A 24,960-nucleotide genomic window follows, 5' to 3' on the forward strand; every position below is an offset into this window, starting at 1 on the left:
TTTTTTTTTTTTTTTTTTTTTTCTCGCAGGTGCCGTGGGTGCAGGCTGGGAGCGGAGGAAGGCAGGGGAGCCATGCTTAGTTCCTTCAGTTACGTGACTGATCACACTGGCTTCTGTGGTACTGTGAAAAACTCACCGAGTGACTTCGTAGTGACAGAAATCGAGATGCCTGAACATTTGTTTAGGGATACCCACGCTGAATCCCTTCAGAAAACCAGCGCCGTGCCACTAGAACTAAGTAGCCCGTACCTGCAGCAACCCAAAAAACTGAGAAGGGAGCCTGCAGGTGGTGCGGAGGGCTGTGGTGGTGGTGGCGGTGTGCCCAGGCCTTCAGAGCATGACCCAGGCCAGGCAGGAGGCAACTCTTCCGCATCCCCCAACAAAAAACACCACGAGGGTGAACCCGAACTGAAATCTGGCCTGGAGGAAGCCAGTATATTGGATTCCTTACTAGGCAAACCCATCAGTGAACGGCTTAATAAATTTGCTTGTGACCTGAAGGATGCGTGGGACTTGGAAAACAACGCTGATGCTGCCTCTAGGGAGTTCTCACTGGGACCTATACTGGACAAGAAAAACCGAGCTGATTTACACAGTGCAGTTAGGCAGAAATTCCCCTTTCTAGTCACTATTACAAAAGACAATGCAATGATTGTAAAAGGAAATGCTAATTACAGAGAACTGTGTCAGTTAGTGACTGAAAAGGAAACAAGTGATTTCTTTACATTTTTAGATGCAAAGCTAGAAAATTCTACATTTTCTTTTGAGCCTGATGGAAACAAAGAGCACAGAAAAGTAGTTCACCACTTTATCAATAGAAAATTTGGAAAACTTTTAGAAACTAAGTCTTTTACTGTGACAGGTATCAATGACCAGCCAAGTATGTCAATAATGGTACGATTTCGAGAAAAAAGTGGGTCAAGAAAAAGATCTGCTGGTGGTTTTCAGGAAAAACAAGATCTTTACACAGGTAAATATTGCATTTTTAGTGAAAGCTTCAGGTATTATGGTGTTCTTTAGTAAGACAAACTCAATCATTTTTATAAGGTATATAGGCCTGGTTGATCCATTGTTTATGTTGAATTAAATCATTATTAATGCAGTGTAGCTACATCACTGGAGAATAACATGGATGAATCACGTTACTGAAGGGATTTTACATAAATTGTTCAGTGATAACCGTTCTTTTGGTTGTTATGCCCTGTGTGCTTGATTTCACTTGAAAGTAGCTGGGGGGTTTTAGAAGATGCATCTATATGTTGGACAAGTTAGTAAGGTCAAATTTGATTTATGATCTCATTCCTTAAAGTGGTTGGTTTCTGATATAGATAATGTTTCTAGCAATAAGTCAATACATGTTTGTTGACTTGTGTTGCATTTTATCAGGTACTATTTTCAAAGGCAGCAGGGGTTTCTGGTTGTCCTAAGAGTTTTGTGTACTATGTCTTTATTTTTCAATACCAAAGAAGTCCCATTTCCTTCAGTTTTGTGGGGTGGGAGGACTGTTTCTTTGCAGTTTCCATGCTATTACAGTTTGAAGGGAAGAACCTGCCCATTTGTCAGGACAGAACACCTGTATGAATTAGAAGTGTAAACTCCTAATAATTCCAAATTGATTGTTTCAGCTTTCACCCTTCAGAAAGAAAATCTAGAAACATTAGAAGCAATTGGCTTCTTGGCTGCTGAACTTGGTGTTCTTCCCTCAGACTTCAGTTACACTGGCATCAAAGATAAGAAGGCTATTACTTACCAACCTATGGTTGTGAAGAAGGTGACTCCTGAGAGGTACTTAAAATCTGTGTGCATTCAGCTTAGCACATATCTTTATATGTCAATAAGTACGTGGTATGATCATCTGAAATGTTCTTACTGATGTGTATTCCCTTCTTCTGTATTAGAGCACACTGGAAATGGCTTTAATATTTTGTGGCTTTAGGGAATGTACAGCTTAGCACTGAAGTCCTCCGGTGCTGGAATTTAAAGGAAGGTCTTGCCTTTCTCTCTATTTTTCATAACAAGGATACACAATATCATCTGGCACAGTATCCTTCCAATTCATGCTCAGTGGGATCCACTACAATTTCTTAAATGCCATCCACTAGCTGGAACTGAGAAGAAGCAGCCTGTACTACATGATGCAACAGGTTTCCACATCTTGTCGTCCACAGAGAACAAGTTAAAAACTTTATACAGCTACAAAACTAAAGTAAATCATTAAAAATATACTTCAGACAGATGCTGTCTTTTGAGTGTTAAGTCTCAACTTCAACTGTATTGTCTAGTTTAGAAACATGAACTAAATAAAGAAAGTATCACCAAATTGAAGGGTAGGAAATACATTCTGAATAACATGTTAATAATACAAGATATGCCTTTCCATTCCTCGTTTTTGTTAGCCAATGCAGTGGGTGAATATATATTAAGTTCAGCCATAGTAACAGTAAAAAATTGCTAGAGTCAAAACTATAACTTATTTCTTCCTCAACTTTAACTTTCTACTGGATTTTGATCTTAGCAACAAAGTACACTTTACAGATAAGGAAAGTAGAATTTATGTTTTTAGGATTTATTACTGACATAAATATGTATCAATACTAAAATTCCACTGCAAACTGGGTTGTAAGACCAGTTGTTCAAGAGATAATTAGCAAAACTTTGCATTAATGTTAAAAGATTAAGCAAAATAGTTAAATGCTTCCAAGTCACTATCATAACAGGGAAAATAATTTTATAAATAAAAAATTCATAAAGTTATTAAAATATTGCTTAGAATATAAGCTCTTATGATGAAATTTTCCTTTGATTTGAATTACTGTTACTTACACATAAGAACAAAGAGATTGAGTGGATACTTTAAAGGGCAAATTCCTGAACTGTCAGCTGTGTTTCCAATTACAAGCATGTGCAAGCATACCCAGAGAAACAGTGCACTGAGTTTATTTTTGTTAAGGCTAAGCAAGAAAGAGCAATTGTGTTTTGGAGTCTGCTAGAGTACATTACTTTTTCTTTTTCTTTTTTTTTTCTTTTTTTTTTTTTTTTTAATGAAAAGCAGATTTTTAGGACTGAAGAGTAAATTACTTGTTTTTCAATAAAAAATGTAAATTCAGTGCAGTTGCCTTAAGAAAGTTTGTTGAATTACTTCATTCCAGTATATGTTGGACTACAGTATATAAGTGCAAATGAAGCAAATATTTAGAGAATATTTCTGGACTATTACTGAATTTTAAGATTTCTATCTCTGCATTTGATTTGGTTTTCTCATAATAATCTTTTAAATCACTTTTTTTTTTTTTTTAAAGTGTGTTTAATTCTAGTGCAAAGGCGAAGAGGACATCTATTAGAAGTTGGATAGCTTTAGTAGAAGATGGTTCATGATTTCTCCCAATTATTCATGCAGGTTGAAAGAAATCGGAAGCAAAATTGAAAAAAAAGGCATGAGAATACACAACATACATTCAGCGTGCCAGCACCTTAGACTTGGTCAGCTGAAGGGCAATCACTTTGATATAATTGTGAGAGACCTCAGACACCACAGTCATGACTCTTCTGCAGATTTGAGGGAGAGAATATCTGAAGCAATGGAAAATGTTGAGGTAAAAAAGCTTTATGGCTCCAATAATGAACAGAGTTCTAATTCTGTGCTCTACAAAAAAAAAAGTACTTCTAAAGAAAATGCTTATAATAGCACAATAATGGCACTCTTTGCCAGTTTTGATGCTTTTTGCTATTTTATGTTTTTCCTGCATTATTTAAGGAATCGGGAGTAAAGCTGCCTTCCAAGGAGGGACCATAAGTGAATTCATTCTGTGTTACAGACTGCACACCCCAGAGTGGTGCAGCAAGACAGATGGGAAATTTGGTAGCAAATAAGTGTGGATATATGAGCTATTGCTGCACACTAAGGCCAACTGCAGTGATGTGTTTCACTGTGGCAGTTGACGGGGTGGAAGAATATAGTTACACGTGTCAACTGGTTGCCTTTTTTGGTCACGTGAGGAACATGCGTGGTTGGCTCGAGTAAAAAACTTTAATGGCATAAATGAAATGTCTGTAGCAGAGAAAAAAGATCCCCTGAAATTCTGTGGATTTTTATTGCTGTTATCCTTAGTCCCTAAAGCAAACCCCACCAGACATTCTTAATCCACTGAGAAGAGTAAAAGCAAATCATAGAAAAGTGTTTGCAAAACACTTTAGGTGTTTCATACAGGAGTAATTTTCTTACCCTGTCTTTCTCAGTAATAACCATAATACAAATTAAAGGAGATTAATCCAGGAATAAAGACTTGAATGAAAACTACCCAGTGTGCAAAGGCAAAATACATTACATGTATTTTAGAAATTAATTTTATTATTGAAAAAAGCATTCAGCTGGTACTTTAATGCTCCTATCGCTCTCTGCTCCATCTGATTTTTTTTTTGTCTTGCTGTTTGGAAAATAAGTACAGATTCATATGGCCGTGTGCCTTCCTTTATTAGTTTACTGGCCAGAGGATGAATGACAAAACCAGCACATGTGTTAATCCAACATAACGATTTTTCACCTTCCATGAAACAAAATCACATATGGGACCTATAGATGTCCAAAGCAAGGTTATATAATTTAAACTGAATAACCATTTCCAAAATAAATGCCATAAGTTTTTTGCTTGTCTACTCCCATGAATACTTATGGATGTTCTCATTGGGTCACATGGCAGTGATTTTATTGGCCACATGTGACCTAGAACTCATCAGGAGACTTAAAATCCCAATTAGCAGAAGTGCTCACTCTTGGTCTTTACTGTTTTATAAAAATAAAAATTATCTCATGTGAAAAAACATTAGTATTTTGAATAAAACATCCAACAGTGGTTACTATTCATTATCTATGCTATCCCACATTTACTTGAGTAGAGATTTCATAACTTGATGCATATAAAAAACTCAATTACTTTGACTTGACCTGTAGTTGTATTTATAATAATTAACTATATAGAAATAATTTTGCTTTATTTACCTATTTTTTTAATGAAAATGAACACAATGATAGAACTTGGTTGTCTTTTTAGGTGTTTCTAAATTAGGTGCTAAAATATTGTAATGAATCATGAGTTATGATTTTGTTACATATGAGTTCTGATTAACAATCCAGTTTGTATGCATTTTGGATGTAAATGTAGCTGTATGTGTGTTGTATGTTTAGTCTTTCTAATTGTACCTGGTTCTTTCATGCTTTTAACATATTTATTCTTTATTATTCTAGACAAAAGGTTTTGTAAATTACTATGGACCTCAGCGATTTGGACAAGGACAAAATGTTCAGACAGATCAAATAGGATTGGCTTTACTAAGTGAACAAATGGTATTTTCATTTTGTAATTTAAGTAGTTACTGTCAAGTTAATTTCACATTACTGTTGCAGTGTCTAGTGCTGTATTTGAGCTTCCCAGTGAACAATTTAATTTGTGAGATAAACCCATGTGTGCTGGAAGTAATTGCTAGATCGGTTTTGACAACAATATAAGCATGAAGATCTTCATACTGAACCAAAAAATCTTTTTTTAAACAGCAGGTGCAGTTTTAAATAGTTCAGGAAGTGATTTTTCTGTTGATGGTTGGTATGTGATTGTGATCATCATCATGCCACTCGGCAGGAAGGCGGCTGCATTCCATACAAACTTTGAACACAGAAACGAAGCAGACTTTATACAATGTTTATTCATGGTCCTGAGTGCCTCCTAACTTGTAGCCTCTGTATCCTGCTGGGGGTCTATATATTTTTTTTTAAATGTCACAAGATATTAGATACGATCATATGAAAGGATTTGCTTTTTCAATACCACAGTAATTTATCTGCTGTGTAGAAGAGAACACTGCTTTCCATTATTCCTTGGCTACTTTCCCAGACTCTTAGTTATGAGCAATTGCTCTCATGTAAGCTAAGGAGAACTTATTTCTTAAGTAATAACTCATAAGATAAGAGTCATATACTTTTCATTGTGTATGGTATAGTACTTGGCACAGGTCTAAACCAGAATCCAACACTACAAAGTCAAATGAATACATGAGTAGTCTTTTCTTCTAATCTTGTTTTGATTCTGAGAAAAGTCAAGAAACCTTATCCTCCAAATATAAGAATCTAGATTCGAGGGCAGCCCATAAAAGTTACTCTTGAAGTATCTGACATTTTGAATTCAGGTACACTAGTAGTTGGTACCAAGTGCCAGTCCCCGAATAGTAATGATTTAAATCTCTAGTCCTAACTCAGTTACTTTTTAATTTAAAAAATGTAGGAACTACTGTGTATATTAAAAATGTGCCTGTATGTGCTTGCCCAGTCCAGTACAGAGGAGGACAAGAACCAAATGTCACAGGCTGATATAAGTGCTAGCAAATTGCGTGGCTCCACTAGTGTTGCAAGTAGGAGAGATTAGGGTAGTGTTTTCCCTGTCACAGTGTCATCTAACATAATACAGACTAGTATTAAAAAAAGAATAAAGATTGTTGTCCCTCTGTATGAGACTGTGTAAAGTGTTCAGTCTAAGTTTTGCAGGAAATATGCAGGAGCAAAAGAAAGAACCTTCGTGTTCAGGATAGAATGATGGCATTACAAAGTGGAGTTCTAACTGGCTGTTCAAGAAGAGTGATTTCTCGCAGAGCTTTGAAAGCTGTCTTCTGTGTGACTAAACCCTTTCTTTAATCTAAGAAGGAACAACCACTTTGGTTTGCTGTTCATGACATCTGTGAAAGAGAGAATTTGACTTTGACCTTAAAGAACTGATGCAATTTTGAGAGCTTACAGAATATTTTAACACAGAATTGGATGCATGATTGTGTGTTTAGTGGATGAATAGTTATATTTAAATGCAAAAAAAAAAATATTAATATTTTTCTTTAAAGGTGAAAGCCGTGAAGTTATTCTTCACACCTGAAGATACTGATGACCCTGTAAACAGTGCCAAAAGATACTTTCTTCAAACTGGTATGTCCAGTTACATTGTCTGTATATTTATTCAGGGTCAGTATTGTGAGGGAATAAGGTGTTGTTGCACAGAGAGAGACTTTTTATTTTGCTGCTACTTTATACCACTTATAGGTTATTCTGTGGAACTCAGTAGAGTGGCACAGTTGAAAATCAGATGAGGATGAGGCCCTAAATCTGCAAAATAGTGGAACAGTAATGTACTTAGCTGCAAGACAGTATAGAAAGAAACACTGTATAGCATAATGCTGGAAAAGGCTAACATAGCTTTGTCCAAGCCGTTTGTTTTAGCTTTCTTCTGTCTGTCTGCTTATGGAATATAAACTTCTCCTTAATAAGGGAAGTATACAGGAATGAGGCAGCCAACTTGTACTCAGTGCTTAACACACGTGGGCATCTAATTTTATGAGATTTCTATAACAATCTGAGCTCTTGGTTTTTTGCACCTTTGGGCTTTCCATTGACACCTCTTTAATTATGTACCTCTTCCATGCTTTCCTTTGATCTACCTTCTTTCTGTCTTGAACTAAAATCAACAAAATATGTCAAAGGCAGATGTATGCTGAGTAACATGTCCCATTTGTCATATTTATTGTTTTTATCATTTGACTTAACTTTCTCTCCTAAACTAAAAATTTGGAATTGCTCTTGACTTCAAATATATTTTTTCTTTTCAAATATTCCACACCTATTAGCCTGTTTATCACTGTAGATTGACAAAACTATGATATATAGTGTTAAGAGACACAGATGTGTTTCATTTCACAAAAAATATAAGATGAATCATTCTGTGCTGTACATTGCTGTATGATGTATGGAAGGACATTGATGTGGACCCTGAAAACAGCTGGTTGCTTTTTCCTGAAAGCATAAGGTAAAAGGCTCTGAAAAAGGCTTTTTCACATAATCACTTATAATGAGAAAATATGGCAACTATACAATTTTAAATACACAATATTTTTATAATGTAGTACAAATCTGATTAAATATGTGTTTGTCTTGGTTGAGGCTCAGACTTCCCAGTGGCCAATGCAATTTGTACCTTTAAAATAAAGACATGATTTTATCCCCTATGAAATACATGCTCTTAAATTATGGGAAGTAGTGGTTTAATATTGCAGCTTGTTTTTTGCTTTCAGTTACTTGATCTAAAAAAAACTTTGGAGTGATGAATTAAGTTTCTTAAAAAAAAAAAAAGTGTAAACTAGACTGGATAACTAAATGACAGCTAGTCTAGTTATTACTGCAGGAAACAGAATAGAATTCATGGGACTGTGTTGATAGGCATATAAGATGAGATTTGTCTAACATGACACATTGAAGGAAAGGGAATAATAACCTAAAAGTCAGCATAAAGACTGACACCATTCTTCCCTGCCTGATTATTTCATCTTCTTAAGTGTACTTTTTCCTGACAGATAATATTTGAAAAATCAGGAATTACTTATATGGTCATTTTTGTTTGTATCAGAAGATGCAAAGGGCACACTTGTGATGCTGCCGGAATTTAAAGTGAGAGAGAAGATGTTGCTACGAGCTTTAAATCGCTATGGTGTAAATCATGAAGGTTGTACCAAAGGATGGCTCAATATTCCTCATGCCATGCGCATATTCTATGTCCATGCTTATTGCAGTAAAATTTGGAATGAAGCGGCATCATATAGACTGAAGATTTATGGTTTAAAAGTTGTTGAGGGTGATCTTGTCTTCTCAGAAGAGAACGATAAAAGCATTTCCCTGAATGGCAAGGTGAGTCTTCACAAAATAGTTCTTGTAAAAAAACCTCAACCTTAATGCACTTGAATACATACTTTTAATACTTTTATTTTGGTTCCTTCATTAAAATATTAAATATTAGTGACAAATTTTGATACAGACATATAAGCTAGATGTATATTAGCAGCTTTTATCTGTTCTGATCATGTATTCAAGTGAGGAGAAGGAGCAGAGTGTCAAAACTGATATATGTAAGAATTTAGCCTGCATGGTATGTAATGCGGCTCTTAGGGTCTGACTAGGGAAAACTGTCAGAGTGGACTCTGGGTGTGCCTGTATAATCAGTCAGTGCAGATCTGAGTCTTGATCACCAGGTCAGACCTTCCCATTATATATATTAATGAATGTAAGCCCATGGTGAAAGGTGGCCTCAGACTGAACTGGTAATCTCATTGCAACTATACAGTCAAAGTATGTATAGCACAGTTTCACTTAGGCAATTAAAACTGATTGATGGGGTTGACGGTGGGTCTAAACTGTTAGCAGCTGTTCAAAAAAATGCAGCAGTCTTCTTGGGAAGATAATAAAGGGCAAGGGAGTGTTTCTGCTTGCCCACAGCACAGGCTGGGTGCTGTGCATGGAGCCATGGGTGAGCCAATGAGCAGAAGCCAGCAGTGGAGTGTGTGGTTCCAGGTCTTGGCATGCTGAAATCATTCTGAAGTCATCTTTCAGGGTTAGCATACCTTTTTCTTGTCAAAGTAGTTGGGTCTCTTCTCCCAAGTAGCAGGTGACAGGACAAGAGGAAATGGCCTCAAGTTGTGCCAGGGGAGATTTAGATTGGATATTAGGAAACATTTCTTCACTGAAAGGCTTGTCAAGTACTGGAACAGGCTGACCAGGGAAGTGATTGTCCCTGTAGGTATGTGGTGCTTAGGGACATGGTCTAGTGCCAGACTTGGCAGCTTTACAACTGGACTCAATGATCTTAAGGGTCTTTTCCAACTGAAATGATTGTATGATTCTATCTTTCTCCTGATCATCAGATAAAGCATAGACTTTTGCAGTGTTTTACAGGATAATAAACAGGTATGTGCATAGGCAGAATGTATCTCATTGCTTTAGGGTTAACATCTTACAAATTTAAAAGCAAGAGCACTTGGAAGGTTGCTGAATAACCTCCAATCTCTGTAGAGTGGCTTCTATTTCCATTGTGATTTTTCTTCGGTATTTTTGAGTGAATGTTAATAAAACAAGTAGATCAAATAAAATGGAAAGCAGAGGTATCAAATGCAGTACTGAGCTATTGAGTTTAAGATAGATATATTCCTGTTTTATATTAAACATTTTCCTTAGTGTTTTTCCTTTTCCTGATACAGCACAAGATTGTATTACCACTGTTAACTTAAAACTTCAAGAATATGAGTTTGGAGTGATAGTTTCTAATCAGTAAATATTTGATACAACACTATTTACCAGTAAACAGATTACTTATATATTAAGCATCTCTACTATTTTTCAAATCTGAAATAGATTATTGTTCTTGTAGTAGTAAAATAACCTTAGAATCCTTTATGAGTTTGTGAGTACAGTGTGTAATTCCTAAAATAAAGTGTATGTTTTAGTTTTTTAAAAAGTTTCTTTTTTCTTAACTTCTTAAATGTCTTGTCAGGTTCACATAGTCACAGCTCCAGAAGAGTCAGCTAAGAAATACTCTATAAACCAAGTAAGTCTGTATTAAAAATTCTGAGTTGTTGATCTCTTTATTTGATTAAAATATTTTGTTTTAAAAATAATGTGATTAAGTGGTGCAGTCTTCTTCCTTGCCAGAATGCACATTAAAGAAAACATATGTGAACTAATCTCCACTCTCATAACAAACAGGAGGAAAGAATATTTACTTTGTAATGGAAATAAGTACAGTGTCATTTGCAGCATGGCAATATTTATCTTGAAGCTGGATGTAATACTTTGAACATTTTTTCAGTCCACTGGGAAAAACATTTAAGAGCAGCTGATGTTCTAATTTTTGAAGGTTCATAGTGTATAGTTGTGAAGTCTTACATAGGCAACTTAATGTCTTTATTGCTGTATCTTTCCCAGCGAGCAAGGAAATTAATGTTAAAATATTTCTAGTTTGTTTTAGGAATCCTGATACATTGATTATTTTTTCTGTTTTAATTACATCCAAGATACCTGCCTTGCACAGCTTTATTTCAGAAAAGAAGCTGCTGTTTTATTATTTTAGGCCCCAAACCACAAGATTTAGACACATTTAAAATTGTAATCACATTTATTTAAAGGGGAATTGTGGGATTTACTTCAAATATGTTTGTTGTTTTTTTTTTTTTTTCTTTGAAGGTGGTTCTTCCAATGGTGGGACATAGTATCAAGTATCCCAGTAATAAAGTTGGGCAATGGTACCATGAAAGGCTTTCTAAGGATGAGCTGCAGGTGTGCAAATTCAGAGTGTCTCCATTACAGCTTAATATACCTGGATGCTACAGACCCATTTTGAAAAATGTTCAGAATCTGTCATATTTTTTGGAAGGCAGTGAAAAAGGAATTGAAATTGAAGACAACCATCTGAGTGAATCAAAAGTCTCTCTTCATATATCATTTGACCTTGATCCTTCGTGTTATGCAACAGTCTGTCTGAGAGAAATAATGAAATGTGATTTTTAAGATTCCAGTTAATAAAAGATTGCAGGAATATTATACTGTGGTGATACTTTATGTATAATGCCAAGAAAATAAGGGAGAATAACAGGTTCAAGGCAAGAACAGGAAAAATTTGTAGATTGAGATTCATAATGATAAAAGAAAAACCCCACCAAAATCCTTTGGAATGTTCCAAAACTATACCAAACCCTAATGGCAAAAAACCCTTCCATGCATTGGAGTAAAACTATGTTATGCCACTCAGATCTAACAGAAGTTAAAGAAACTATCGGCTGCAAGCACAAATTTCATATTTGCATAGACATCTGACTTGCAAAGTTAAACCCTGGAAAAATGTTTGCAGCAAACAAATATATCTTTTATTTCTCTTTTTTTTTAATGGTTTATACTAAATGCTGTTCAAGCAATGTTACAAGTTAGCAGCCTACAGGTATGTAACTGAGAAGTTGCTGTACTGAGGTTCACTAAATATATTTTCATTGTATTTGGGCACTGTTAAAAGGTACAAGTCCTGAGTCAGCTGTGACAAGTCATCTGATACTTTATCAGACATTTGGTGAATCCCCAAATTAAGTTCATCAAGATGAGGTGAATAATTAATATAACTACAAAACTATTTATAATAAAACCAAAACCCTGGTTTATTGTATCCAGGATGCAGACTATTACTGTGAAGCCTTATGGTAGCAAAAAAAATATTAATGGAATCATCCTTGGAAAAAAGCGCTTTTTTTTTTTTCCTGTCTTTATTTAAAAAAGAAAGCAGTTAACTGTGATAAAATGAGTGGATCTCTAGAAAAGGGAAGAGCAGAAAATGTCATTTACCATGACTTTAGCAAGGTGTTTGACGTTGTTTCATAATATGCTTGAAATCAAGTTATGACATTATGGTCTGGATGGGTGGACAACCACATGTATAAAAAAGTGATTGGATGATGAAGCTCAGAGAGTAGGGGTTAATGGGTCATACCCTACCTGGAGTGAAAACCACTGGGGTCTCTCCTGGGCTCCATCCTGTATAATGTCTTTATCATTCACCTAGAGGAGGAGATGGAGTTCATCCTCATCAAACCTGCAGATGACACCAAATTAAGGGAATAAATGGATACTCTGGAAGATCAGGCTGCCATTCAGGGCAACCTAGACATGCTGGAAGAACAGACCAACAGGAACGAAGTACCCCTGCAGCTGCCCAGGCTGCAGAGCAGCTCTGCAGGAATGGCCCTGGGGACCAGGTGGGAAGCTGAACATAGGCCAACCATGTGCCTTGACAGCAAGCATGACCAGCAGCCTCCTGGGATGTATTAGCAGGGACACAGCCAGTATATCAAGGGAAGGGATTATATCTCATTTTTCAGCACTTGTTGGACCACATTTAACTTATTTGTCCAGTTTTGATCCCCAGCAGAAGGACATCAAAAAGCTGGAGCAGGTTCAGGGAAGGGCCTTCAAGCTATATGGGGACTGGAGCACTTGCTGTTTGAGGAGAGGTTGAAGGAACTGGGCTTCTTCAGCCTGGAGAGGAGACAGCTTGGGGGAAAACCAACAGCAACTCCCCAGTGCCTATAGGGAGGTCAGCAAGAAGATGAGGCCAGGCTCCATCTGTGGTACACAGCAGGAGAAGAAGAGACAATGAGCATAAATTGAAATAAGAGATTCAGATTGGCTAAAAGGAAATAATTTTCCCCTGTGAGAACAGTCAGGCAGTGGAACACGCTGCCCAGAGGCTGTGCAGTTTCCATCTGAGGAGGTTTCCAAGACCCGGTGGGGATAAAGCTCTAAGCAACCTGATCTGAGCTCAGAGTCAACCCTGGTTTGTGGGGGCATTCGGACTAGAGACCTGAGACATTTTCCAACCTGGATTACTGTTATCCTAAGCAGAGTACTGCAATTGTTTATTCAATCTGTAGATGGCAGTATGACTTAAAACTAAAATGGCAAAGTCTCATTTTTACTGAGTATTAATAATTTAAATTGAATTCTGTTTATGGCATCAGTCTTTCAGTTGTTACTAACAGCTGAATAAGATAAATCTCCCAAGTCTGATAAACAGACCTAGAATTATAGGAATAGGAAAAATAGAGACATAATTGACATGATTTCAATGTTTGTATAAAACTGTTAGCAATGAAGGGTCCAGATAATTCACTGCCTTAAATAAGAGGATTACTCTGTAAGTCTGTGTAAGTAATTCAAAATTTGACCCTTAGATTTTATATGGGAAAATAGACTGTCCTGCAAACAATAGCTACAGAGCCACTGCAGGCAATTTATAATGCTTGCTTTGTTACAGTGTTTACCTTACACCTCAAGTTTATGGTATACAACCAAACTGATTGAAAAATCTGTTTCCCTGCCACAACCCATCTGAGATAGCTTTGTTCCTGTCTTTTCAGTATCACCTCTTCTGTCTTCCACCTGCTTTAAAAAATACTCCTCTTCTGCAAAATTATTTTTCACTCAAGTTGTTCTGGTGCAGCACAGCTCTAAAAGAGTTGTCCTGTCACCATTGACATGGTAAAGTGCTCCAGTGCAGAAAGGAAGCTACATGCGGTTACAATGACCAGAAGAAATAAATTAGCACTGAAGTTCTATTTAAAGGGACTATTGTGGTTGTCTTCGATGTGGCTCAAAACAGCCTTGAAAACCATCTTATCACATACAAGATTTGAATACCGAAAGTATTAAAAGTTGAGCCTTGATTTGGAAAAATACAAAAGGTGAGATTAAAAGGTTTTTGACTGAAAGGCACACTATTTGAAAATAAAAGATCAGAAGATGGTGTTAAAAGAGTTCCCCTATAATCATTTTAGGCTCATTTGTCAGTACTGCTATTGAACACTAAGAGGACTAATCTTCTTAAGCAAATCATTCTTTCAGCAACTTTAAGGTGAAAGAGCTAATTATGTGTGTCCATGGGTTAAATTCCTGCAGTAGAAATGTTCTAGTAGGGAAAAGTCAGGTTAGCTATTAGTGTTTATATGGTAAACATGCTTATTTCAGTGGGCATTTATTTGTAATTCATTCTCTTAATCCTAGCAGCTATTTTGCAGGATTGTGTACATGAACAGTTGAATTCAGAGAGTTTTGTATCAGTGCAATACTCAGCTCCCTAAGTATAATCTATACAAGCAAAACATCTGTGCCCCCGCATTTAGAAAAGAAGATTATCATTGCACACTGATGTGAGTTTAAGGAAAAGATTGATGTGTAGTCATCTCTCATTTTACTAAGCACTTCTATTGCTACCATCCTTTTCTGATAAGCCTTAAAGCACTTTGCTAGTACTAATGAAGACAGATCTCTGATTCTGTTTCAAACAAAAGGGGTTTTAAGTTCAATGGCCAGTTGATTTTTTTCAGCACAGATGATAGATAATTGGGCATTTGAATGGGAAAAATGCAAATGTTCTTAATCTGTGAAATCCTGTTACTTTTAATTCATTACAAATTTGACAACTAGTATTATCCTCAATGAGAATATACAAATTTTCAGATCTTTCAGAATGACATGGCTTTAAATTACATTCCTATCATAAAGGCAGTTCAGATGCCACATAGATGTGTGATTATTGGCCCAGTTCACTCATTAAAATTCCATTAACTCCTCTCTTAGTGCCAGTGCCTGTCAGCTGGTGATTTGACCTCTTAGACCCAGCTGATGAACACAAACCTCCTTTCCTTTCTCTTGCAGAACTTCTGCCCTTAATAAAAGTGCAAGGGAACAAGCTGAGAAACTATTAACACTTTCGTCTCTTTCAGTCCACAGTCATGCCTTGCAGCCCACCGGTTCAGATCTAGATTCCTTTTAGAGGAAATGAAGTGAGAAAGTGAGGTCCAGCTGCATGCCCAGCACATTTTGTGTCCAAATGGAGAAACAGGGACCCAAACAAGAGGTTGGTCGTTTGGACAGCTTCAAACCCTATACGTGGGGTGCATTCCCTTGTGGAGCCTAGACAACGTATAGCCAAAGTAAAACCACTGAACTGCATGCTGCCAAGTACAGGGGCTTCAGTGCTCATCTGTTTCTGTCACACCAAAAAAGCTTTCTCATGTAGACATTATCTGAGAATGTTGTGTTTGCAGGCAAGGCAGAATCAATGATATCAGATGTTTGCACCTTCTGAATTGACTTCATTCTGCTTAGCAGAAGTCAGAATCTTATATTACAACAATTTAAATAGGTTTTCAACTTGCAAATGCTCCTATCTGCTTAGAACAGCAAGGTTTTTAATTAGCTTTAGAAATGACTGGTTAAAAAAATTGATTCTGTCTTCCAGAATGTTCCTGCACTTTAAAACGCAGGACACCCTCTCTCACCCCCAGCAAAAGGCACTTCATTTCTGCCTTCTATTCACATCTCTACTGAAATCGTTAATATCTGTGTTGAGCTCATAATACAAATTTCAGAACTTTTCATAAAAAGAAATGTAATAATACATGGCCAAACCATTCACTTGTGAACACACAACAGGAATTATTTAGTGACTTTTGTATTAATCTTATATAGAAACAAATACATAGAATTAAACAGTATTTGGATTTAACACTCTACAGCTGGTTTGGATCAAGGCTGTCTTGTACCTTATCCTGTCTGCAACGGTTCCTATAAGTGGACACGTAGAAAACAGTAAAGCAAAGGATGTATATATGATATTTATCCTCCAACTATTTTCATTTCAGGTGGTTTCCTGAGCCTGAGTGGTTTTGTTATTTAATAACTCTCAATGGATTTTCCCAAGTATTTCTCATCTTTGCTTGAATATGTTCAATCTCTCCCCAGAGTTCCATGTTTGCTACCTGTCGTATGAAGATCCACCTTTTGGGTTTTTTTTAAACTGCCTCCTTATGACTTCATTTGATGATCCTTGGCTCTTATATTTCAGTACGAGGGATAGTAAAGACTTCATCCCTCTCCATCCTCTTGGTACACAGCCATTTGTATGCTTCACATGTGTATTCCCTAAATCAGTGGCTTACCACAACTGAGCAGCTATGCAGTCTCTGCTCATATGGAAGCTATTCCATACTTGTCATATTTATCCTTCTGTGAGCTTTATACCATGGATTTCTCCACTGACATAGTGATGTTTGTCTTGACCTGTATCTCTGTTAATATGTGATTTCATTTTTGTCACACTCTTCTTCGCCAGGCATTGAGGCATTGTATTCTTGGAACTAGATATCGTAACCCCAAGATTCCACCTAGAGTGGTGATTTCACTCTGGAGTCAGGCAAAAGCTCATTATTTTATGTATGAAGTTGGGATTTGTTTTGTCTGTGAGTCACTTTGCATCTGTCTGCACTCCAAATTTCATCTACCTGTATTCTCCTGTCATTAGCACCATAAGGATTTTCTGCAGTTCTTCACGCTCTGCCCTGATCTTTGTTATCCTGAATAACTCAGTATCATCATCAGTCTCAGTCACCTCTGTGCTCCATCCCTTAATGAACTGCATTCCAGGGCCCTCCAGTTTATGCAGGGACTGCTTAAAGGTGCTTGGTGATGGACTTCATCAAGTGCTTTCTGGGAGCTCAAGTGCCCCATCTCCACTGCAGCAGGAATTTCCATTGCAGCTCTTAACTCTCCACAGAACTCCAAGGAGGCTATAAGGCAGTGCTTTACAGAAGCCATGTCAGCTGTTTCCCAGGAGAACGTCATTCTTCAAGTGTCCACTACTTCTATCCTGTAATAGATTTGCCCATTAGAGTTCTCTGACTTACAGCCTTGTACCTCCTCTCATTTTTTCATCCCCTCTGTACAGTATATAATCTACAGTTATATAATTAAATAGCTTTGATATCTACTATATCATAGAACCAGTAATCTGAAACTGAGTTGAAGTTATGAGAAATACACTGAAGAGAGTGTGCCACCTTAGAGTATTTTTAGCCTCATTAAAATGCTCATAAGTTTTGAAAGACCTTGGTTTGGGTCTGTACTTTGCTTAGTTCAAAGCAGAAATTTGAATCCATATTTCATCACAGCTGTTAATCACAGTTCTAGCCCGTAAAAGTAACTGTTAATGAAGGTAGTGCCATTTTGACATTTTTCAACTGAAAGTATGAGAAAGACTTTTTAAAAATTTGAATATGGGAGACAAAAGGTCAAGTTCTAACTCAGGTGGAAAAGACTTTGTGTGGTATAGGCAGCAGATTATTCTGCAATGAGAGACTGACACTGAGCCCATGGTCAGTGTTTCAGGTCCTAGTGGTGAGATATGGGAAAGATTGTCCCGGATGAGAATCTTACTTCTGAGCATCAGAGGTTTGGGATGGGAAAACAAATATTTAGTTCAGTTCCTATGTGCCCAACAGCAGAAATGAACTAGTGAAAGAATTCAGGCTCCTCAATGATTTGCATATGCTAAGTAGGACATTTGGGAATGTCATTAATACCTAATCACTACTGAGAACCCAAGCCTTAGAGGCAACATCTCATGGAAAATCAAGTTAAGCACCTAAATCAATATCCCGGGTTTCAAAGTTAAGGCTATCTGTTTGGGCTTAACTGTATCATTTAAGGATGTAATTTTTTTAATCCTAAATTTATACCTAATCATCTGATAGAACATGCTAAAACACGTTGAATTGCCCCTGGAGCAATGCACCCCGCCTCTTCCTTCCTCAGCGCAGGTCAAAATGACCGGAAGGTGATACTTACCTCCAGCCTAAGGTGCCAGTGGGTGCATCAGATGCTGCGTGAAGCCAGGCATTTCTGGTCAAGTCATCTGGCAGCCTCCCTGGGGTACATAGCCCAGATGACAACCATCCCATGAAGGCAGCTAAAAAGGTATGATTTTCTTCCCGTGGGAAAGGAGTTTTAGGAAGGAGGCATGGAGCCCTTCTGCTCGGAATCAGACTCAGTCTGAATCTCTCCGAGCCCTGAGGGCTCCCACCGCCTGACAGGCCCTGACCCTCCCCGCGCTGGGACTCCCCCCACCCAGCCCCTGGCCATCCCCGAGGAAGTGTCAGATGCCTGGGGCTGGGGCTGTCCCAGGGCCCCTGGCTGCCCTGCTCATGGCTGTGGCATGGCTGCCTGGCAGAACCTTTCACCCCAAAAATTTCCTCCCTCATAAAACTCTGGTTGCAGCATGCATCATTTATATCGTACACGCTACAACCAGACCATATAATTAATCCCAACACCTCGTTAGCAAAGCCACTTTCTTTTACATCTTGCAAATAATGCATATTAGCTAATGGTTGACGAATTAGTAAACTGTGTTACTCAAAAAAATCCTGGAAAACTGCAGCACAGAGTTCACAGTGTCACACTGCTCATAAACCCTAGTTCTCGGCTAGACACCTGATACAGACAGGGCTTATCTCCTACCAGTGTGTCCAAGGCAAAGAGTAGTTTTCTGTTTCACAACATTTTCACATAAACACACACTCAGGCATTTTAGCAATGCATCAAGAAGCCCACAGTTACTTATTCTCCTAGAATAGTGTATGATGTATGTTATAATGTTACTTTCATTAGATGAACTCATCAAATGAACTCTCATGTATTTGTTTTTCCCAAGGGGAAAAAAACAATATATACTCCCATCAAATTAAACAGCTCTCTTAAAAGATTGAGAGTCCTCCACCTCTCTTACTCAGACAGCCTCCCACAGCCAAACTGGGGAAATACATCTCAGGGTGTGTAAAGCAGCATAAGATCATGTTCTAGATGAAAAAGAAACTATTCAAGTAGATGCTTTCAACAACTGATTTAAGAGAAGCATAAAGAAGAGATGACTCCTTTATCAAAAAGGGTTATTGATAAGATTGATACTCTGTGGAGTAGTGTTAGGAAAGGTAGAAATGGAGAGAGAGGGAGAAATGGATTTAACTAAGTATTTCTCAGTATAAGTACATCAGTTCAGAGTGTGACTTGTACTGACCCATTATTGACTTTGCTTGAAAGAAGGAAACCAGTTTCTAAAATAGCAGCTCTGTTAGAAGTTGGGGTAGAGAGGAGTAATGGAATCAACAGTACTTAGAAAAATATCCTTATGGGCTTGATCTGATGCTGCCTTGCAGTTTATGGAAGCATTTACCCCTTTCCAAAACAGATAAGGAGCAGAGATAGTTTTGCAGCTGTGGCGCAGAAGGGTGAGTGACTCTGCAAATCTGGAAGTACGCTCTGGTGGGCGCAGGAGCAACTGGCTGCTTTCAGGACCTGGGGTCAGATCCTTGTCAGCGTGACTGACAGGAGCCAGTTGAGATACTGCAGGGAATATATAGTACATTGGGGTGTGGTCTGTCAAGGAACATGCTGATTAAAGGGCGGATTAAAATAAAAGACAATCTAATGGAGAAAAAGCATGAGTTTTGTCTATATCACTGCAAGTGAAGCACCAGTGTGATTATAGTATTCCCAGCTTCAAATGGACTCCAAGGTTTTATTTTATGCCATTTGTTTTCAAAAGAAGCCAAAGGTTGTGTCCTGCTGCTTTTTAGTCCTTCTTAATTAGTAAATACAAGAAAAACATTCTATCACAACCTTCCCTCTTCTGTCATCCCTACATCATGCATTTTTGTGGTTTTACTCTTTTATTTAACCCTGACTTCTTCATTTTACCTTCCATTTGAAGCCTTTCCTCCCTCTTACATGCTGAGAAGTGTCTTCATCATAGGAGCAACAAGTAACTTGTGCCCTACTAAGCTAAAAATGTGACCTTTTAATGTTAACCATTCCAGTCAGAGAACCTGCCACACTCCCTGAACGTCCATCCCTGCCTACCCCTGCCCTAGGGACTGCCCTGTACAGCTTTGTGTTTCTGTGGCTGTATTTCTTTCCTATCTTGCTGGTGTGGAAAGAGCTGTGTAAAGTAAAACTGCAAGACACAGGTTTCATTTCACAGTAGGGGCATAGGTCCAGAAAGTCACTGTGTCACTTTCTTACTGAGCTCAGCCCTTCAACCCTTGAGAGCTCTCCGTTAAAGGCTTGAGGGTGTCAGACAGAGCAGGGGGAGACCCGGCAACGCCCAGAGCTTGTCCTACTTGAATTTACACAACAAAGACCTTAACAAACATAAGAAAAATAAGCTTGCGGGAGGCTGGTATATTGGCTTTGGTGAAGCAGCTGGCCTACAGCTGATACTTTTTCTCTGAGGACCTTTTTGATGCTGATTCTGTTCAGGAACTGTGAGGTGATTTGTCATCTTCAAAGGACAGGTTTGTCTTTAGTGCTTTTAAGGCTTAGTTGAACAAACAGATGAAGTGCTATCCCTAAAATGCAGTAAAAAATGGCACTTTGTTCAGAATATAAAATATTCTAATGAACTGAAAAATGAGAATCAGGTGAATTGTGAAAACTTTTCATCCTTAAACACTTCTTCCGCCTGCCCCATATATTAAAGCAATGCAGATGTGGAAGGTAAATCCCTTAATGGGTGGGACAACTATGTTTTATGCTGTGGTCTCTTAAGCTAACATCGGGAAATAATTGTAAAAATATGATACCAAAGATCTTTGTTTTGTTACACGCAATCTTTACTTTTCAACATAATTTTCTTCCAGTGTTATAATTCTGAGAAAGGAGACATGAAAAGAACTGATTAGCATTTCTACTGTCAGAACTTCAGCTGTCTTCTGAAACACAGGTATTTACTAGCCCCTTTTATGTTCTCCATTGTAATATACGAGCAATTTGCTGCGTCCTCTAACATTCCTGTTTTCAGACAGAGAGATTGTGTACGTGAAACAATTAATAATTCAGTTTATTATCAGCATAATTGTCCATCCAAGGTAAAACATCACAAGAAATTTGATTCTAGGATTTAAATGGCTTTTAGGCATTAAAGAGGAGATTTCCAGTCTGTCATATTTTTAATGAGTATGTAAAGACTAAACCAGCATATTGTGCTGAGGTTCTTGATGAAAGACCATCATGTGGCTGTGTAGGAATGCTGAGGTAAAATCAGAGCCAGACAGACAACTTCACTGAAAGTATGTGTGTGGGAAGGGCATTTGATTTTACATGCCACAGAGTATAACCACAAAGGTTGCAAGAGAGACCCACGTAAGCACTAAGTGCACTGAAACAAGGTGTTCAGTCAAAAGAATTGCTGCTTTCCAGAGACACGTGTATGGAGGAGAAAGTGTGGAAAATTGGTGACACATTCCTTGTGTTCTGTGTTTTAAAAAGCATATTGACACATGCTTGCTATACAATAATTTGATATGCGTTCCTTATTTCTAGAACATCAGATAGATACAATTAATATGAATCAGATTTCAGCAGAGACTGCACATACAGACACATGTGCACACACGCATTTCAGAGAAGCTCTCTGCCCCATTTCTGGTTCCCCAGAACATCTGAGGTAGAAGTGCTTTTCCAGGGCTCTTTGCTGGCTCTTCATGGCAAGATCATTGCATTGGACCCTCACATTCATGCGGAGCTGCTTGTCTTGACTATATACAGATTAGTCTTCTACTGGAGTATAACGATTTTCATGACAGTACCTAATAGAAATCAGATTGCAGCATGATTTACTGCAGCTTTTCACGTTTTTATGGCTTAATTACCTATTTAAAAACAGTTACACAGAGTTAAAAATAAAACCAAATTGTATTGACTGAAATGAATATGCTGCTTTGTGGTGTTCACAATTAACAAATCATATAACTTAATTCAATATATGTTTCTTTTGTATCAGCATGCACAATAGATTAAATATCATTTACAAGAATTTACTAGATTATTGTGGTACATCTTATTATTGAGATTGGCAGAAAATGTGCAAAAGACTATTTTATGGGGCCTTAGATATGATATAATTTAAAGGATAAAGGGTAAACTTCCAGAGCAAAAACCTGGGAGGAATAGAGAGAAATTCAAGACAAAATAATGAATACTTTAAGCTGAGATGTTCATGATATTTCAGAACTGCCTGTGCAAATCAGGCCTGCCTGGAAGTCTTACACGAAACTGGCTGCAGAGACTTCCCAAAGGAGGTTTGGATGTTCTAGATGTTTTAGAGTGGAGCCAAGCTCTTTTTTACCCAGTTTGTGTGGGTCAGGAATACTCTGAGCCAAGCACACTTAACAGCTCCATCCACTAGCAGATACCCTGAGGCTGGCTTTTTCTAAGCAGTTTTAATGTTCTCAGCTAAGCTATAACAGAGTCCACAGTCAGTAATGTGGGCAGACCAGGCGTGGCTTTCCCAGCCTTGAGCCTGTTCTTAACCTTGCTGTGTGTGTAGGAAGTTTATGTGTAGACATAATTTGCAATTCCACATTAAAGAATTTTTGGGATCTGTGCATGCTTTTCTTACAAGCCTAGGAAATTATTGTCTAGAAAGTGCATTAAAAGAATATTATGGTAGCAAGACGAAAAGTACTGAAACAGATTCCCTGTGCAACGTCAATTCAATCTTCTTCTGTGTCTGTTATTATACAGCCCTTTATTAATTATTTTCCCACAGGAAAATGTGAAGGATAGATAGAGTTCTGAGGAAGACTAAGAATTGTGTAGTGAAAGAGGCTTTGTCTTGTGATCTGTACTTATGATGGAGAGGTCTATAGAGAAAGAAAAAATGGTCTTTTGTTTCAGGCAGTTGAATACAGAATTGTAAAATGTGGAATTGCAGCAGCTGAGTGTTGTGGGACTCGCTTCTGTCCTTGCCTGCAGTACAGAATTCCTGTATAATATTTGTCAAGGTACTTACCCCCAGACTTTTTGCAAATGTATCCTCACTTTTAAGGAAAGCTTTTTTGAGACTGTTGGATCTGATGTACAAAGTGCTGAGTCATGAGCTGAAATTGAAAGTAATGACACCTTGGCCTTCCTGTTTGTGAAAATTCAACTGTAAGGATCAGATTGGGCACCTAGATTCAGTGCAGACCGTTTCCTTTAATTTCTGCTTCCCCACCTGGAGATAAATGATTCTTTCATTTTCTGAAGTTTTTGAGAAAAATTGTATATTGTTTGTGAGGCATGGATGGTACTATAATATAACAAAATGCCCATGAGGAAGTCAATAAATCTCTTCAGAGCAGGGTTTGAACGCCTGCATGGAGCCTAGGCCTGTGCACTGAATGCCGAAGGACACTTTCCACACCTGCCTGTCTGGTGTTTATGGCTATTCTATCCCTCGGATGAGACTGCAGACCCATGAAAACACAGTATATAACAATATTATTAAAGTTATTTCCTAACATATTGCCATGATGTCATTTAGTGAAATTTTCTAACTCTGTATGATTGACCTTAACATTTCTGAGGCAGCTTCTTTTGTACAAGGTTGTTATATACTAGCATTGATAGTCACACTTAACAAACAAATAAAACAGATCCTGAGGCAACTGGATACTACAGCTCTTGCATGTATGATCTCTTTTTCAGAAATAGCCACAAAGGAGTAATTTATTTTGATTGAACAATCATTTGTTATTCAGAGGTAGTCTGAGAACCTGATCTAATCATCGCTGACATCACTGTAAGTATCACGTTTGTTCACCAAAGGTGATGGAGCTAACTGCTATGATGTGGCCCTCAGTTCACAGTTTAATTTGTCTGAATTGTGTATAATCATTATTTCAGACAAAGAAACATTCAATCATAAGATGGCGACTTTCATTTGCTGCCAATTTGGGCACAAATCCGAACAAATATTCTGAAATTTTTGTATTTTTCCGTTGGTTGATAATTCTATAGCCATCCGCAGTATCTGTTTAGATGAGTTTTAATTATGAGAGATAATTGAATGGAAGTGACTGACAGGAGCAATTGGAGCTAAATGCAGAATTCTGAAGGTGAAAATACTCTGCCTTTGCTCTTTTGATCCAAATTGTGTCTTTGTCAAGCAGAAGGAAATTCAATAAAATAAGAACACCTGATTTAACTGAATTATGAGATAAAATGATACAGCAGGTGAGGAAACCCCCATCATTATGAAAAGAATGCCATCCCTTTTATTTATACTACAGCTGTCTAAATCTCCAAATGAAGGTATTAACTGAGATCAAAGATACCCATAGAAACAGAAAGGGAAGGCCAAAACTCAAAAGTAATAAACTAGGTAACTATACACACTGACAGCACGATGATTTTCATTTAAATCAGCAATAACACTGCTATCTTATTTCTGGGGGCTATAGCACCTTTCGTTCAAAAGGATTTTCTGAAATACCCAGAAAGGAATCATTTTAAGTGGTTTAACCACTGGAAGGCTGACAGCAGGTTATAACCCAGCCTGCAGCAGGGTGTCAGGTTGCCCTGATGTAGCCTTCTTTTAGAAAGGATGAAATGCAGTGAAGGCTTTGGATCGGGACTTAGCAGATGCAGGTTCCCAAGCATTACTGCTGTGACCTTTGGCAGCTCTCCTAAATACTTCTCAGTGCCCAGCATTTAATCTTTTAGTGCCTGTGTTTCTTTCTCATGTTTTGGAGGTAACAGAAAGCCTGTTCTTTTCACAATGAGGAAAAGATGGGATATAGAATCAACATGAAACTTTGATCCATTTAGCATAAACAAGAGTTCAAACCACAAACTCTCTGGTTTGCATAAGGTGGCCATTCTGAAGAGGAAATTCAAAATAACAGTAGTTTCCAGTGAAACGAAAGAAAAAGGGAAGGGACGGGAAGGGGAGGCGGGGAGGGGAGGGG

General features: G+C 37.7%; 1 protein-coding gene across 1 annotated transcript; it reads left to right on the forward strand.

Annotated features, from left to right (window-relative positions):
* Positions 1-6: 6 nt before the first annotated feature.
* Positions 7-11,392, forward strand: PUS7L (pseudouridine synthase 7 like). Its single transcript, XM_026868399.1, has 8 exons — positions 7-970; positions 1,626-1,785; positions 3,398-3,593; positions 5,243-5,341; positions 6,880-6,961; positions 8,433-8,710; positions 10,347-10,400; positions 11,036-11,392. The coding sequence occupies exons 1-8, from the start codon at positions 73-75 to the stop codon at positions 11,357-11,359; spliced, it is 2,091 nt and encodes a 696-aa protein (XP_026724200.1). The 5' UTR covers positions 7-72; the 3' UTR covers positions 11,360-11,392.
* The last annotated feature ends 13,568 nt before the right edge of the window (positions 11,393-24,960 follow it).

The sequence above is a fragment of the Athene cunicularia genome, assembly GCF_003259725.1.
Source record: "Athene cunicularia isolate RWA chromosome 1 unlocalized genomic scaffold, athCun1 chr1_part2, whole genome shotgun sequence".
NCBI lineage: Eukaryota > Metazoa > Chordata > Aves > Strigiformes > Strigidae > Athene > Athene cunicularia.